Here is a 16,339-nt window from a genome sequence, read left to right on the forward strand (position 1 = left end):
GTTCTGAAGTTCATGTAGTATATAGACTGAACAGCCCTAATTCAAAAATCCAAAATCCAATATGCTACAAAACTGAAGCTTTTTGAGTAGCAACGTGAAAAAAGAAATGGAAAATTCTCCACCTAACCTCATGCTATCAGTCAAAGTCAAGCCACAGGCACACTAAATATACTGCTCAGATTATCTCCAGGCCTGTGAATAAGTGAATTCCATATTTAAACTGAGTCTCCCTACTCAAGAAAGTTCACTATATGTGCAAATTCGCTAAAATTTAAAAAGCAATAAAAAATTTTGAAACACGGTTCTAAGCGTTTAAATAAGGAATAGTCAATCTGCATATGGGAAATAATGTGATTTCTTTAAAATGTGTCTATATTCCATTCCCAGATATCATGTCTTAAGATCTTTCAAAAATGAGAGCATTTTATATTTGTTTTAGCATTTCTAAGTATTTTCAAGGTTTTCTATACATAGGAAATTAAAGCAATCCAAAGCAAGTCTTCTCAACTCTAACATGCTCCTCAGTCTTCCACAATCTAGAAACCTGAGGGATCCCTGACACAGATAAACATTTTGGACAAGAAAAAAAAAAAAAAAAACACAGGTACTCAAATTTTAAACAGCACAATCATATTATCAACACAAACTGTTGAAAGTTATTCCACTTAAATGTAGCTGAGTACAGTTTTCACTCCATCAGTCTCAGTAACATCTTTTACTTCAGCTGAAGACAGCACAATCTGAATAATTCTAAAGTCATACTGTTGAACAGTCACGTGCTTCCTTGGCAATGATGCTAGAACCATATGCTTCCCTTTAATGAATACAACTCTGGCAACAAAATCTTGGCCCTTTCTTCCTGTCACTTGCAGTGAAAATGCTTCCATTTTCCAAAGAATTTGAATTATTGACTAAAATGACTCACTCAAATAGGATACATTTAATATAGATACAATCTTATTTTCAGCTTTTCACTAGCTTATATTTCTGATACTAGTAGTCATCAATATTAGGCTAACTTCTAATTTTAATAGCAATGTGGTCTGGATTAGTATTTGCTCTTAGCAGACTTCATTTTTGAGATGAGAATACTTTTCTTATGTTAAAGCATGAGCTATACAGAAACAGCTATCCTAGATGGAGTCAGCAGAGTCCAAAGCAGTTTCTTAAAAATTTAAAAGCCTACACCATTAGAAATACCTGAAATGTTACTGATCTCTCACTTGAATGCTATCATAACAGTAACTTGCTTACGTTGAGATGACAGTTTATCTGAAGCAGAGGTAACACAGGAGAAAAAAGAAACAGCCACTATGAACTATAACCTAGCATTAGCCAGCTACTCATTTAATGACCCAATTTTATCATCTGCGTTAAGATCTCTAAGGCACTTAATTCTCAAAGCATTCAGATTTTTTTTTACATTTTGTAGGAAAAAAAAAACAAAACTGAGGCATATAGAGAATAACTGACTTGCCAAAGGTTACAGAGTTAGTAACTAGCAGAGCAGGATGGAAATTCAAGTCTCCAACTTGGGAAGCCACTGACCACCACCAACACACACAGCATTATTGGTACTTTGCAGTGATTATTTTCTTTTTATTTTTCTTTCTATTATTGCTTGTTTTTGTTGGGTTTTTATCTTGGCATACTAATCAAACTCTGAATCATGAAAGTATTCAATATACAATTGCTTGTTCTACTGTGCACTCTCACAATCTCAGAAACTATCACTTTTTCCTCACATTGCTCATGATAGTAGAGGTTATCTAAGGTACCTGCTTCTTCCCAAACATCCCCCTTCCTTCTACTGTGAAGAGGACCTCATCAACTACACTGAAAAAAAGAATATACACTGTCTCCCAAAAGGACATTCACTGTTTCAGAGATAATTCTTTTTTTTAATTAATTTATTTCTATTTTATGAGTGTTTTGCCTGTATGTACACAAGTGCACCTGTGTGCAATGCCTACAGAGGCCAGAAGAGGGTGTCATATCCCCTGGAACTGGAGTTACAAACCCTTGTTAGCTGCCATGTGGATCCTAAGAACGGAGCCCAGGTTCTCTACAAGAGCAACCAGGGCTCCTAACTGCTGAATCATCTCTCCAGCCCCTCAAGAGATGATTCTTATTCCTACTGCTGGTTCTTCAAGTATTCTTTCCCCTTGTAAAATAATCTTATCAATTCAAAAGGAATATAAACATAAAATTGATGGGGCTAGCAAGATGATTCAGTGGGTAGAGGTGCTTGCCACCAACCTGAAGACCTGAGTTCTATCCCCAGCACCCATATGGAGAGAAATGACTCCTGAAAGTTGTCCTCTGACCTCCACATGCACAATGTGGCACACATCCACCCACAAACACATGCACATACCACAAACAAATAAATGTAATAAAAAAATTTTTAAGAAAATAAAGGTCATTTTTGAGACAATATTTAGAATATCTATGACCAATTTAAAATGTATAGTTAACTTTGAAAACAGAATCTATATAGAAAGCACCACCATTTGCTTACTCTTTGTTCATCTGGTAACACGGCTATTAAGGAATCATGATTGTTCTAAGCAATCATTAATCCCAATTCCCTTTGCCAGTAGCTGGTCTTAGTTTGGATATACTACCCAATGCTGGCCAGTGATATAAAAAGAAGTCTATTGGTGAGTTTGAGAAAAATTTTAACGTTTTATTTTGGGGTCCTTGTCCCTCCCTACCTTTCTCTTTAATACTCTCCATTTAAAGATTGGATGAAGGGGCTGGAGAGATAGCTCAGTGGTTAAGAGCAATGACTGTTCTTGCAGAAGACTCAAGTGTGATTCACAGCAACCACATGGAGGCTAACTGTAATTCCAGTTCCAGGGACTCAGACTCCCTCTTCTGGTCTCTGTTGGCACTGCACGACACAGTGCACTTACATATATGCTGGCAAAATGCTCATACACATAAATTTTTTTATTTATTTTATAAATTAAAAGTAAGAAAAGACTGAGTGAAGACATCAGTGTGGAAAGATGGAAAGAGCTGGAATTTCCTTATGCCTTTCCACTTTCCTGAGTTAATTTTACACCTCACATAAAGAACCAAAAAGCTGGTTAAAGAGAGAAAAAATGAGTATGCTGTTAATTTCATCTAATTTTTCAAGTTATGACTTCATGTATTCTAGTTTAGAACTGTCAGTAATAATCGCTTATTTTGCCAGGTGTGGTAGCATATGCCTTTAATCCCAGCACTCTGGAGGCAGAGGCAGGAGGATCTCTATGAGATCAAGGCCAGCCTGAGCTACATAGTGAGTTCCAGGCCAGCTGTGGCTAAAGGGAGACCGTCTCAAAAAAAAATCACTTACTTTGAAAATTAGGTGAAAAAAAGATGAAAAAAAAAATCAGATGGCTAATAATGCAAAGTACTCTTATTTAAATCAAAGAATACCCAAGGAAGCCAGCCTTGAGATGTCAAGGTTTGAAAAGAAATGGAACAAGGAAGTAAACCCAACAGCCTCAACCATTTTTGCTTTGTGCCATTTCCTGATTCTCAAATCGAGTAACTGAGCAAGTCCAGGAGAGATGATGACTGAGAACTTTTGACAGTCTGAATGTGTCAAGAAGTCAAAACGTGATTGTACAGAACCAGCATAGCAATGAGAACTTGAATGAGCCAATACCTGGAGAAAAGATAACAAATGGTTCATTCCATGCCACTCTGTTCCTAAAATATTTATGACCCCAAACTTCATAAGTAAAAGGCAAATGAGCAGTCAGTCATTAAAGGACTAAAATGAAAAGCAGAGCTGTAGCAATCTCAAAATGCTGCAGAGGCAAAAAGTAAGCTTCAGTACCCACTGTAGAGAAGGATTTCAGGCAAATGCTGTAATTCTACAAAAATTCTCAAAGGCAATGTCCTAAAAATAAAGTCATTCTAAAACAGACCAACTCTTAGAAGGTCTAAAAACATGGTAAATTCTCTTGATCTTCAATGAATCCTAAACTACCCATCTACTAGGGAAAAAATTACACTCTGGTGAAGAAAATCATCATCATCCACAGATTCCACAACTATTCATATATAGTATCCAGTACTCAGTTAGCAATTACACACCAGGAGCTAAAGTCAAAAGATCAAAGAGGAGACAAAAGCAGGTACCAGAAACAGACCCAAAGATGGTCCAGATACTGAGATTCTTGACACAGATGTCAAAAAAGTGATTAATATTCTCAAAAAGGTACATAGTAACAGAATTTCTTAAGAGTATTAAAACACATAAAAAATAACCAAAAAGAAGTAGAACAGATAAATAATAACTGAAATTTTAAAAGTAGAAGTAACAAACGATAGGGGCTAGAGAGATGGTTCAATGGTTAAAAACACTAACTGTTCTTGCAGACAACCCGGATTCAAATCCCAGCACACATGGTGGTTAACAACCATCCATAACTTCAGTTCCAGGGGATCCAACACCCTCTTCTGCCATCTGTGGGCACTTCACAACATGGGTGCACTTACACACATGCAGGCATGACACTCATATACATTAAAAAGATTAAATTTTTTAAAAAAAAGAAATAACAAAAGACACAGTATGTACTATGCTATTAGAATGGCTAAACTCCAAAACAATGATACCACCAAACACTAGCGAGAAGGTGAGGGAACAGGAACTCTCCACCGGGAAGACAGCATGCTCATTTCTTATAAAATTAAATGTACTCTTACCATAATATTCAGCTATGATGCACCAAAATGTTTACTCCAGTTACTTGAGATAGTTACATGAAAAGATAGAAAATACAGAAAAGTATAGGTGTCATAGTGAGAAACCCTAACACATATAATTAGAATCATTTAATAGAAAGGGGGAAAATGGCAGAAACATTTGGAGATACACTAGTAAAATAAAATCAAGTCACATATTGATGTTTCTCTAATAACACCAGTGAGGGTAAATACACAGAAAACAACACTTAGCTTATTCTGCTTAAGCTTTTAAAAAGTAAAGATAAAGAAAAACAGGCTAGGCTGTAACTCATGGTAAAGCATTTGTCTAATCTATGTGGTCTTGGGTTTTATCATCCAGGAACCATTTTTTTAAAAAATCTGGACACCTGTATAAAACAACAGCTGTAACTCTTTGGGTTTTGTTGCTGTTGCTTAAATTATTCATTTTTTAAGCTTTTACAATTTTATTAGAATTTTAAAGAAAAATCCTCAGGACAGGAGAGCTGGTAATCTTGGCAGCTGTGTTGAGGAGGTGAATGGAAGAAAGAAAGAAAGAAAGAAAGGAAGGAAGGAAAGAAAGAAAGGAAAGGAAAGGAAAGGAAAGGAAAGGAAAGGAAAGGAAAGGAAAGGAAAGGAAAGGAAAGGAAAGGAAAGGAAAGGAAAGGAATAGCCATGCAGCTTCCAATGAGTTCCCTGAGGAGGCTGCTGATAGAGCAGTGGTTTTCTTTCTGATTCTTTTTTTTAAAGCTTTTACATTTTTATTAGAATCTTAAAGAAAAATTCTCAGGGCAGGCGAGCTGGTAATCTTGGCAGCTGCCCTGAGGAGGTGAATAGTGGGAAGAAGGAAAGAAAGCCATGAAGCCATGCAGGCTTAGAGCCTGTATGAGAGGTCAGACACAGGGCTGACTGGCAGCCACATGGCTGGGAGAAGGAAGCTTTAGAGAAAAAGTGAAGAAATATGAGATGCTAGGGCAGCCCAAAGCCTAAAGAAAGGATGTTTAGTTAGAAAGGCATGAAGAAGAAAAAGGGAAATTACGCCTTTCAAACAGCCAGACCAAGTGTACCACATGTGTGCAATGTCCTCAGAGGCCAAAAGAAGATGTTGGAACCCTGGGAACTGTTGTAAGCCCCGACGTGGGTGCTGGGAATCAAATGCTGGTGTTCTACAAGAGTAGCCAGGGCTCTTAACCAATGAGCCATTTCTCTAGTCCCTGTAGTAATACTTTTTATAATTTAAATATATGTGAAGAATCTGGGCACAGTGGTGCACAACTGTAGTACCAGTTACTCAGGAAACAGGAAAAAGAATCACTTTTGCCAGGGAAGTCGGGGCAAATCTGGAAAACAGCAAAATCCCATCACTTAAATGTGTGTGTGTGTGTGTGTGTGTGTGTGTGTATGTGTGTGTGTGAATTGTAGTAAATATATATTTACAAATATGTTTACTACATATGTCTATATATTTGTATACATATGTGTGAAAACTTAAAATTGAGGCTCATAAAAGTGCAAAAAAGCAGGATAAGGCTATAAAAGAGGTCAAGTGTCCTAAGGTATTTGGATTTCTTCATGCGATGGTAGAAGCACTGACTTACAGAACAAATAAATGAAGGCTACAGAGATATGCATATAATCTAGTGTAAGAGAACACACAGCTAACAAGGTTTGGAGGAGCAGTAACCAGGGGAAAGCAAAGAACACATGACAAAGAAAACAAATGCAAACCAGAAAGACTTGAAACTAAATTAGTTATGCTAAATGTAAATGGGCTACCAGTCAACAAAAGATGAGGACAAATTTAACTATACAACTCATACATGAGGTTTGGTATAAGAAAAGGCAGGTATTTCAGAAACACAGCAGAGTAGAAAGCCAGAAATACAGCCACTGGATACATGACAAGATACCACTAGAGAAATTATACTGGACCAACCAGTTATGTGCATGGGAGAAATGAATTCTTATTCACACTATACACAACAATTAACTGTAAGCATATTCTAGATCTGAATGTGAATGACACATGAAGAAAACAGAACATAATCTTTGTGCTCCTGAAGTATATGAAATCTTGTTTTTTTAAATATAATCTGACTATGAAGTCAGACTGGCCTTGGACTCCACTCTCTATTCTCCAGTCTCAGCATCCAGGATTACATATGTGCCCACCACACCCAGTTCAGAGGGAATGTAGAAAGTAAAAATAATAAAGAAAAACACTAGCTAGATTTCATTAGAATCAATGATGCCTTCACCAAAAGACCCTATAAGAAAATGAAAAGACATACTACAGAGTGAGAGAAGACACTTACAGTAAGTGTATCTGATGAATCAGAATACATAATGAACTTCCATAAAATAGTCAGTTTTATCTGGCACTTCCAAAGAGGCAACCTAAAAAGTCAATCAAGAAGAAATGAACACACCAGAACCATGTTGGAGTATCTCTGGTGGTACCTAGTGACGCTGAGATATGCATACTCCATATCTAAGAGTTATGCTCATTATATGCACTAAACACATGCATATGAAAAATTTTAACATGCTATTAATAACAGCTAAAATCTGCAGTGACAGATACCAGTAGTAGAATAACTACACTGCAGTGTATTATCAATTACTACACAGCAATAGAAATCACCACTGTCATACACGGCAATGGAAATCACCACTGTCACACACAACTCAGACAATCTCAAAATCCAAGTTAAAAAAGCCAGATGCAAGAGTTCGAACAGAATGACCTCACTTATATAAAGTTTAAATACCTGTTAAACCAATCTAAGCAGAAATAATATTTACATTTGATGGGGAAAGAAGAAAAGATTCTGAGAATGCTGGTTATATTTTACTTCCTAACAGGAAAGTCACACAAACTATTTTACGTATATTCATCCATTTCCATAGCTATGGGTTAATGACTACACACATCTGTGTATTATATTTAAATTTAACAGTTTAATGTTAAATGTTGGGGGTTGGGAGACAGATGAATTTTTTTAGAATAACACTGTAAATGCACTGAGGCTACTGAGATATACACTTTTAAATGGTTACGTTTATGCTGTTGAGTTTATCTCAGCTGTAAGAAGTTACCCTAAAAGTTAATCTCAATAAAACAAAGTATAGTTACCGGCAAATACTCATGACTACAGATATTGAGCTGTCATGCTGAACTCACCCACTGCTGTGTCACCATCTAACAAATTGTCATCTTCAGAAGTGTGAAAGTCCATAATCACACCTGCTCCATCTAACAGCTCCTCATCACTACTTGCACTCGTTATGCTGTTGTAGCTGTTTCTACAGTAACCTCTATGGAACAGCTGCTCAGACTCCATTTAGCTGTCTGATTATCTGGAAAAAAAGGGGAAAAAAATGACATTAACATTTTCCCAACATATAATAAAAATCATGAAATCTAACATCACAAAAGGAAAGTTATGATCTTTGTGTTTAAAAAAAACTATTAAGTTCATCCACTGCAACAATAACTACCTATATTATGCTAAGTGGTGAGGAATGATTTAATTTCTTTGCACTAAGCAGGTATAAAAGAGAAAACTCCCTTCAAACAGTGCCATAAAACAATCTTCAAGATCAGCTAAGTTAAAAAATATATAAAGCACAGAGACAGATATATAGTTGCTTTAATATGTGTACATTCTTCCCCCCACAAAAGGGACAGGGGAAGAACTACAGTGGAGAAATTACTTGTTTAGGAAGAGACTGTAGAGGGTTTTCCAAGAAAGCTACCCACAGGGTGGAAACAAATAGCTGCAGTGCCAGGTTTGAAAGGGGAACTGTGCCATGTGTATTCTACCTCATGCAAGAATTACCTAACGTGAGAAATTAACATTGTGAGGGACTGAGGAATGGTGCAGCGGTTAAGAGCAGATACTGCTCTTCCAGAACTGGGTTTGGGTCCCAGCAGCCTTGTCAGGAAGCTCACAACCATCTGTAACTTCAGCTCCAGGGGATCCAATGCCCTCTTCTGGCCTTTAAGGACACCTGCACTCATGAGTACATACCCATACACAAATACAAATATATACACATAATTTAAAATGTACTTAGTTAACACTGTAATTTACATTTTAAAATTATTTTTATTCTCTATCTTTTGTAGCTCATGGTGAATCAGCCATGGAAAAAATGAAAATAGGTATCAATTTTTTTAAAATATTTTATTATTTTTATTTATGTGTATGAATATATTGCCTGCATGTGTATAAGCAAGCCCATGCCCACAGAGCTCAGAAGAGGGCATCATATCCCCTGGACCTGGAGTTACAGATGGTTGTTAACCACCATGTGGGTACTGGGATTTGAACCCAGGTCCTTTGCAAGAGCAGTCAGTGCTCTTAACCTCTGAGCCATATTTCCAGCCTCAATTTCCACTTTTTTAAGTAGGTAAAATAAAATTAGTATGAAAGAATAGCATTTTTTAAGTGAGTAAAATAAAATAAAATTAGAATTCATTGTTCTTGCTCTTTATAGTCCAAAAGAAATAATCTACTTAGGAGTTCAACATCAAAATAAGAACTCAATGTTAAATGTGTTGGGATTAGTAATAGAGCTGAAAAGTACCTGTGTGGGAAGAGAGCACAACCCAAAAAGCAGTCAAACCAGTTAAGGTTTGTACAATAAGGCTGATTAAATAAGTCACAGTAGGTACACAAAACAGGAAAGCATGAAAGTTACCACACTTCAGTCAAGACTTAAGATGGCCTAGGTGTCTCATCCGTGGTAAATCATCCTCCTGTTCATGGACTACTAAGAGAGCCTTAATAACAAAAACAAAGGTATTCACAAACTGGGTCTTTTGAGAACATTACTAAATAATAACAATCTTTTGATTTAGTATGTAAGCTCCCTTAAAGATTACTTCAAAAAAGTACTCAAGAGCTGTTGAAAGCACATCTCTATTCTCATAATCTAGCACAATGACTGGCACAGATTATGGGCAATAAATTCTAAAGTACTTATTCAGCTAATGAGATCAAAGAGAAACATATTCAATTTCCAACACACAAAGCCCCTCTGCAACAGTATTAAGATAGTCTTGGAAGAATAAACAAAACTTGCAAATAAATTACAACGTTCTGTAACTTTGTTTTATAGTTTCCTCTATCAGAAAAAGGTCTATTACAATATTCTGATTGTTACTATATTAATTTTTAAAACTTTTACATTTTTAAATGTAAAAATAGCAAAATATGAAAATAACTATTTGTGCCAAGAATTTCACAGTTTGAGACAACTAAATTAAATATTATGACTCTCCGGTAAATAATCAAAAAGATTCAATAAAAATAAACACTAGTTCAAGAATCATCTAAATTTTGCTCTATGAAAGCAAGTATGGCAAAATTTTGGAAAGCCAGACCTTCCAGGCTCACTTCCCTACACTTCTGTGATAGTATACTTCAGTGACCACTAGAGGATACACAGGACCAGGAAATCTCTCCTAATAATTCAATTCTTCTTTGTACTGGGACATCAATCAGAAAGTTCCAACACATTCTTTATATCAACACTAAAAGTCCTTTATAAACTACCAAGTGAGCACTAGAAATTTAATTCCATAACACCTGTGAGACTTAGCCTCCAGACCATTCTTTATAGTAAGAGCATCCAAACACACTAATTAACTCAAGACTTCATGAGTTACTTTTTCTATAAACTTAATGACTTTTTTAAAAAATCCCTTATGAACTCAGAAACCCATAAACCTAATGTAGCAGACACTAGCCACACATGGCTACTAAGCCCTGGAAACATGGCTGGTCCAAATTGAGATGTGCTTCAAGTGTAAAACGCTTATAAATTCCTAAGACAAGAGAAAAACAAAGCCAAATATCTTAACAATCTATACATTATTACAGATTAAAACACCTAAGCTATACTGGATTAAATTATATATATATCCATATCTGAATTAAATCTCAGAACTCTATTTTCAGTTTTTTGTGGGTTTTTTTTTTTTTTTATCTTTTTGAGACAGGGTCTTCCTGTAGCCCCAGCTCACCTGGAACTTGATATGCAGACCAGGCTGGCCTCAAATTCACAGAGATCCCCCTACCTCTGCTGGGATTCAAGGCATGCACCACCACGCCCAGCCTCTTTTTAGTTTTTTAAAGTGGCTACCAAAATGTTTAAAGTGACATATGTAACTCACACTTGCAAGACAATTTTATTGAACAGTACTATAAAACATTCAAATTTCTAGGGTAACATAAAGATACAACAGAAGAAAATACAACAGAAGAAAAACCTGAGTAACACCGTTAAACCTTTTTAGGTTCTACTCCAAGGCTTCTCCATACAAACTATTTAAGCCATACACAGCAGTTGAAATTTTGCACATCAGAAAAATAATGTAAAGTCACCTCTTCTTTTGAATTGTAAAAATATACTAAAAACTACTTCAAAATATGTAACAGCTTGCAAGCATATTTCTTGCGGTTATGAAGATTAGACATAACCTGTGAAAATCCCCAGAGATAAAGCCTGGTTTACTATAATACATTTCTAAATGATCTTGGTTGAAGCACTACCTCTAATTTGATATTTGTACAACATCCAGGACTTCAAAAAAAAAGTCTAGCAATCTCGCCCTATTCCATGGATTAAAATATTTTAATCATTTTCCACATCCTTAGGAAAAAACTCCTTAACAAAGCAGACAAAGTCCCACGCTGCCTGTCCCTGCCTAGTTCCCAGCTTCATTTTGCAGTATGTAGTTCTTAGAGACTCTAGACCACTAATCTTTCAATCTCTCAGCACCACCAGGATCTTGCCTGCCTTCTGGCAGAAGACCTTCAGTAACCCCTTCCACCTAACATTCCTATTCATTCTTCAATTTTCACATCAAGTTATTAATTAGCTGGGCATCTGGCACATTCCTGTAACCTCAACTATTCAAGAGCCTGAGGTAGGATTACCTGGAGTTCAAGGCCACCCTACGAAACATAGACTCTATCTCAAAAAATCAACACCTAACAAACAAAAGTACCCCATTTATTTAATAAACATATCTTATATCTAGCACTAGCATAAGCACTTAAAAATATACTTGTCTTAAATATAATGCAACAATGAGGTCTGGGTGTTGTTACTGTCTCCACTTAACAGATGAGGAAACAGAAATTTTTAACAGTTTAACCAAAGCCATGAAGCTAGTTTTTTTGTTTTTTTTTTAAAAAAAAAAAAAAAGGATCCCTTAGTACCTCAGTCAAATCTTCCCTATGTCAAATATTCAGTAAGAATATTTGAAATATAAGTAGTAATCCTTCTTATAGCTCTCCCTTTATAGCATTTACCATTGCTGTAATATCCTTATGCAGAGATCATTTTATTAATGTGTTGATCTTCTGTTCTAGGATGTATCTGGAGGCCTTGCCTTATGTCAACTTTTGTTTGCCACTGCATATTCAATGATTATCAATGATTTGACATATGTCTTAGGTACTTAATTTGGGGATTTTGTTTTGTTTTTGTGAGATGCTCTCACTCTGTAACCCAGGCTGGCCTGGAACTCATTATGTAACCCAAGCTAACCTATAATTCACAGCAATCCTCCTACTTCAGCCTTCCAAGTGCTGGGACTACAGGCATAAGCTTGGTTCAAGAATGTTATATAAATAGAATTATACAGTACATTACTTTCTGGGATTAGCTCTTTGTACTCAGTTCAATCCTCTGAAGAATTATGCATGTTGTTTTGAGTCAACAGATCTCCTCTTTATTGCTCAGTAGGTTTACGGTATAGACCACAGCTTCTTAAACTGTGGGTTACAACTCCACATGCAGTCATGTAACTGAATGTGGGAGCTGCAAAGTTCTGCAACTGTAAAAAGTTTCTAGATATGAAACAAACAAAAATTAATTCAGAATCAAATATGCAGCTAGGCATGATGGTATACACCTGTATCCCAACACTCAGGACACAGAGGCAGGAAGATGAGAAGTTCAAGGTCACTCTTAGCTACACAGCTGATTCAAGACAAGCCTGGGTTAAATGAGACAGTATTACTAAAATAAATAAATAATAATAAATCAATCAATCAGTCCGATGTATAATGAATCTGAGGTGTTTTTTTAGGCGCTCACCTGTGTTACAAGGGACTTCACTGCAGCCTGGGTTGTGAACTCACAGTAGGTATGCTCTGCACCATGCATGCTGTTACACCATGCAACACCAAAAAATGCTTCCTATTAATAACACTCCCTCTAAGATTCAAGCCTCTTGTAGTATATGAACCGCAGTGCTTTACTGGACATACAAAGTTATTTGGTTAGAAAAACAAAATGGTTTAACAAAGACTTTTAACGCTTCCTACTGCCATTCCTTGGCACGTAAGTATTTAAATTAGTGTGTCTCTGAATTATACTGTGCTAGAATGTTTGATTTTAAAAATTATTGTTTGAAAGCAGGGTGTGGTGGTTCATGCCTGTAATCCTAGTACTCAGGAGGCTGAAGCAGGTGGATCATCATGAGTTCAAGGTCAGCTTGGGCTATATAGTGAATTTCAAGACAGCCTGGGCTACAGAGTAAGAGACTCTCCAAAACAAAAACACCTTTAATCCCAGAAGCAGGCGAATTGCTATGAAATCAAAGCCAGCCTGGTCTACATTGCAAGTTCCAGGCCAGCTGGGGCTACAGGGAGACCCTGTCTCAAAAAGACCAAAGAAAAAAAATATTCTGTTTGAGTTGATGACTTGTGTTTCATAAAATCTTATTACGTGAACTGTGGCTTAGGGATTAGGACAGAATTTCCAAGAATTTCTGAAATGGCCCTAAACATACATCTACCATTTTGTAGTATATATTTGATTACAAAACCAAAATATCATTCAAATCTGAAAAATGTTGAAGATACTCTATGCCTTACATTAGCAAACATTCATCAAAGACTATTTCTTTATGTAAACTAAACAAGGACATTTAACTCATTAGTATGAAAACTTACTTTTATCTTTAACAAGTTGTAAAATTATATGTATACCAAATAATGATTTTAGGTCTAGAGGCTCATGCCTAAGTTCCAGCATGGAGGAAGCAGAGGAAGGAGGATCACCATGAGTTGGAGTCCAGCCTGTGCTGCATAGTAATTTAAGTTCCAGGCCAAATGGACTACAGAGTGAGACCCTGTTGAAATGAAGAAACGGAAGGAAGGATGGAAGGAAGGATGGAAGAACAGAAGGAAGGAAGGAAGGAAGGAAGGAAGGAAGGAAGGAAGGAAGGAAGGAAGGAAGGAAGGAAGGACACACATTACTATCTACATACCCTCTAGAATGAAATGACTATTCCTGTCTTACGCCTGTTTTCTTTTTTCTTTCTTCCTCTCTTCCCCTGCTCCTGGAGAGCTAGGGGTGGAGACCAGAGCTTCATTTTTTGCCCATTTTCTAACTGGTTTACTTTACACTATTTGGAGGGTTGTTTTTTTTCAGTTTTGGGTTTGTTGGTTTTTCACCCAGGTTCTCAGTATGTAGCCCTGGCTGGCCTAGGACTCACTATGTAGACCAGGTTGGCCTCAAACTCACAAAGATCTGCCTGCTTTTCCCTCTTGGACGCTAGGATCAAAGGAGTGCGCCACCACATTGGGTTACTATTTGGATATGATTTTGTAAATATTTTCTCCTATTTTATGCCTTTTCATTCTTTAAGTAGGGGTCTGCCACATTGCAAAAGTACTTATTTTATACATTCAATTCATGAATTTTTTCCTATGGATATCACTTTCTATATGGAAATCCTTTTTCTAATCCTATTTGTCGAAGACCTTGGAAACAAGTGACTTAATGACACTTTATGTTTAAAATTTTGACTCTCCAATAATGAATAAGAGCAGAGCTGAAGATTATGGCTGTTTCAAAGGTGTGTCAGTCAACTATGTGTCTGACAAGTAAGCTAAACAGAGAAACAGGACACAATCTGGGTGAAAGAAGTAATGAAAACCCTCACGTCAGCAACCAGAATCCAGCAACAAGTCTCCAAAGCAACAACAGCAGAGAGGGCAAACCCTAACCCGTCTACACATCTGCAGGTAATACACACACTCATTTAACAGTAAAGGCATGGGATACTTCCCTAGAGTTACAGGTCAGGGAAGCCCAGAAGTCTTGGGAACAACATGGGCTATTGCCATTGCACCATAACTACATGATTAAGACTCTATTGCTGGCTAGGCGGGGTGGCGCATACCTTTAATCCCAGCAGAGGCAGGCGGATTTCTGTGAGTTCGAGGTCAGCCTGGTCTACATAGCAAGTTCCAGGCCAGCTGTGACTACAGGTCTTTTTGTGTCTCAAAAAGACCAAAAAAAAAAAAAAAAAAAAAAAAAAAAGACTCTACTGCTGAAGACACCACACACTTTGGCTACAGGACATAAAGTAATCAATCTCAAACCAACTTACATAAATTTACCTGCTGGCTTTCATAGTACTGGAAGGTACAATGCAGGCTGCTGGGAGAGAAAAGATATCAATGGTCTTACCCAGTCCTGGACCTTTGCACGCTATAATACTGATCTGCAGGGCAACTTTTAAAGACCTCCCCAAGCAGCGCCACCAACTGGGGACAAAATGTCTAAATACTTGAAGCCTATGGAGGGACATTCTCACTCGAACCACCACACCCAGGCTACTCTCAACCCTGATCAAAGAAGCTTCTTTTGGCAGTGGGCAATAATCAACAGAAATATACGTAAATGGTCAAAGTGCTGAGAATTAAATGCTGGAGTGATCAACCCTAAACAGAACATCTAGATTAACCATCTCCACTACCCCCGACATACACATCACCAAGGCTCAGAGAACATTGCCTGGGGAAGCTAAAAGAATGTTAAGGGCCAGAGAATGGGGAGGAATGCTATAAAATGCTGTCCTTTGGACATGACATGGCTATTGCAGTCATGAACTCACAGCAGCTGTGGTCACCTAAACAAGACCTGCGCAAGATCAAGTCAGCCAAAATTCTGGCATAGATGGGAAAGATGATCTCTCGGCCCCAGCCCTTATTAAAGAGCTATCAACGGTGGACAGTTGCTAGAGAAGGGAGAATCATTCTTTTTGGAGGATGAGGCCACTGGTGGGTTTCCTATGCTCCAGCAGATGGCCCCAACCTATCACATAAGTGGATTTAGTGGGTCATCAAAAACAACATACGTGAAGTTGGGGGTGTGTATTAGAAGGGATATGGAGGTAGCTGGAGGAAGAAGTAGGGGTAGATATTATCACATTTCATTGTATTATAAAATTCTCAAAAATTCAGAAAAAAATTTATACTAAGTATTGGCTGAACATTAAAATGTGAGAATTATTTTAATTTCAAAATAACCATCACTTACTAATATTTATAGAAGCTATCAAAGTATTAGAAATTGACACAAATATAAAAGCAATTTAATTGTATAATACCTTATTTCTGTAAGCTTCAGCATAAAATTAAATACTATCTTCAAGAGGGTATGGTATTTTCTTTTTACATTGGTATATATCCCTACGATAAAAAGCAGAACCTGACAGATGTCACAGAAGACACAATTATTAACAAGACAGAACAAAAGACCACATTTCACTGTGGTAGATAATACAAGACCTGTTTTCAAGAGACACGCTTGA

General features: G+C 36.9%; 1 protein-coding gene across 2 annotated transcripts in view; it reads right to left on the minus strand.

The window, feature by feature from the left end:
* Positions 1-16,339, minus strand: part of Clcn3 (chloride voltage-gated channel 3) — an 85,814-nt gene that overhangs the window by 61,142 nt on the left and 8,333 nt on the right. For both annotated transcript variants that reach the window (XM_008824938.3, XM_029559560.1), the window contains exon 2: positions 7,895-8,070. In XM_008824938.3, coding sequence (XP_008823160.1) covers positions 7,895-8,054 — 160 coding nt within the window. In that variant the 5' untranslated portion in view covers positions 8,055-8,070. The remainder of the gene's footprint in view (positions 1-7,894; positions 8,071-16,339) is intronic.

This window comes from Nannospalax galili, unplaced genomic scaffold (genome assembly GCF_000622305.1).
Source record: "Nannospalax galili isolate Female #2095 unplaced genomic scaffold, S.galili_v1.0 scaffold109, whole genome shotgun sequence".
NCBI lineage: Eukaryota > Metazoa > Chordata > Mammalia > Rodentia > Spalacidae > Nannospalax > Nannospalax galili.